The sequence below is a fragment of the Cibotium barometz genome, chromosome 51, assembly GCF_041138505.1.
Source record: "Cibotium barometz isolate CiBa-2024 chromosome 51, ASM4113850v1, whole genome shotgun sequence".
Classification (NCBI taxonomy): Eukaryota; Viridiplantae; Streptophyta; class Polypodiopsida; order Cyatheales; family Cibotiaceae; genus Cibotium; species Cibotium barometz.
The window spans coordinates 5,050,607-5,052,656 of NC_141096.1; the positions used below are offsets into that span (position 1 = coordinate 5,050,607).

The 2,050-nt window shown below is 48.0% G+C and overlaps 1 protein-coding gene across 1 annotated transcript; it reads right to left on the bottom strand.

The window, feature by feature from the left end:
* Positions 1 to 212: 212 nt before the first annotated feature.
* On the bottom strand, positions 213 to 1,845 carry LOC147609239 (major pollen allergen Ole e 10-like). Its single transcript, XM_086787626.1, has 4 exons — positions 1,569 to 1,845; positions 1,072 to 1,127; positions 610 to 901; positions 213 to 390 (listed from the first exon to the last, which is right to left on the bottom strand). Exons 1-4 carry the CDS (start codon positions 1,657 to 1,659, stop codon positions 359 to 361), a joined length of 471 nt encoding a protein of 156 aa, XP_086643752.1. The 5' UTR covers positions 1,660 to 1,845; the 3' UTR covers positions 213 to 358.
* Between the last annotated feature and the right edge of the window lie 205 nt (positions 1,846 to 2,050).

The following is a 2,050-nucleotide window of genomic DNA, read 5'->3' on the forward strand; positions in this document are numbered from 1 at the left end:
TCTTAGTGAAAGAAAAGTGATCCATTTACCATGTACATTGCTCATGTGAGGAGGGGACAAGCGATGCAACTATGCTGTACCATGTTGGTGTTGTGCTGGAGTCTCTCTCTCTCTCTCACACACCTTACTAGCTTGGGTTTCATAGTAATGAGGATTTCAGTCTCTCTAATCCTGTTCCGCTTATAAGATATTAAAGAAAAAACATCATGATGGAAACCCAACTCGGAGCATCCTTCATATTATAATGGAAGATTTGCAAGTATCATTTTTCGATGGGAGATGTACATTCGTATATAAAGAAACGATGATGATATATATATTATTTCTCGAAGTGCGTATATGTATGTGCTGCTCGTATCTATTGCGGAGAATAGACGCAATCTCCAAAGCCTGCAAAAACAACACGGAAATGGGGTGGGCGCAACTGCAAGTTTAGATCAGGTAGATGTGTGTGTGTGTGAGAGAGAGAGAGTGTGGGTGTGTGTGTGTGTGAGAGAGAGAGAGAGAGAGAGAGAGACAGCGCCATGTCTGTCGTGCAATTAATTTACGTGAAATACCAAGCGAGACGCATAGGTTAGATAGCAGGATAAAAATGTGTAATGTGTATACTTGGGTCGGCGAAGACGACGAGGCCAGTGCTGTTGAAGTGGCAGGTCCACCAGTTGCGCTGGTTCTTCTGATAATACATGTTCATGACGTAGGAGGCGTGCGAGATGACACTGGTGGGGCTGAAGCAGGCGCCGCCCGGCTGGATGTCCGCGCAGTTCAGTCCACCCTCCTCGCACGCAAACTGGATGTTGCCCATCAGCGCCTGCTCGTCCGCCGCCGGCTTCGCGATGCACCACACCTTCCCCCCGCCGACCTGCACCGTACCTCCGCCCTGCCCGCCCGCCGGCACTGCCTGCATGTTCCCCAATTGCCACCAATTAGCCTAAACTCAAATGCCATATTAATCACAAGGTATGATTGTGCTTGTCTTTCTATGCTCTAGGCGCGCGCATTAACCTAAGCTTTGTCGGCACACCTATATTGTATAGATCTTTGCAAAGAAAGCCAGGATACAGCTCTTACTGGAAAATTGGACGAGGGTGGTGCTGGCATGACAGGAGCTGAGCGTGAACTCCGACCTGAAAAGCATTGCACGAACACTTCCATTAGCTGCTATACGCGTGCGTGCAATACATGCTGAGCTCCAGCATAGGCATCTCTCTCTCTCTCTCTCTCTTTCTCTCTCTCACACACACACACACGCGCGCGCGCGCACACATACGCACGCTCCAGGACATGCATCTCTCTACCTCTCTCAGTACACCCGCGCGCGCGCGCAGGCTCCAGCACATGCGTGATCTCTCTCTCACTCTCTCCCCCGCGCGCCCGCGCGAACACACACTACGTGACCACAACGTCCACCAAATTAAGCCCAGAAAGAGACATTCTCCCATTTCACGCTTCACAGCCAAACAATCTACGAACGGAGCTAGAAAGAATGCATCTCCTGTCCCTTGGACAAGTCTGGACATTTGACAAAGATCAATACTTCAACTAGCTTTGAAAGAGCTCCAAATTACCTCCTGGGGAGGTGAAAGGAAACGCAGATGCTCCTGCAACCACACAAAGATAGACTGCAACCCAAGCCAAGATGCTGCCACCACACGCCATAGAGACAGAGACAGAGAGACAGAGAGAGAGAGAGAGAGTATGAGAAGACAAATGTCTCTTGGATTGTGCTCTCTTTATGAAAATCGAAGGCTCAAGGTTTAGTTAAAATTCGATCTGCTTGCATCAAGGATGCGATGGTCATAGTGCAAAGGATGTAGAAGCTTGTAGTTTTTGTACACTAGTACTCTCTACTACCTAGACTTACATTGCATCTTGGAAGCTGGATTGATATAGTAGCTACTCTGCATCATGTTGCAAATAAAGCTTGTCGGAAACGCTGCTTTCTGACATGCCCCTCTGTCCAAGGTTTGTACAAATATTCCCTCCCTTTACTATCTCAATGTTTCTTAAATCTTTACCCAGCTTCAAGAAAAAGAGATGCCAAAAGCAT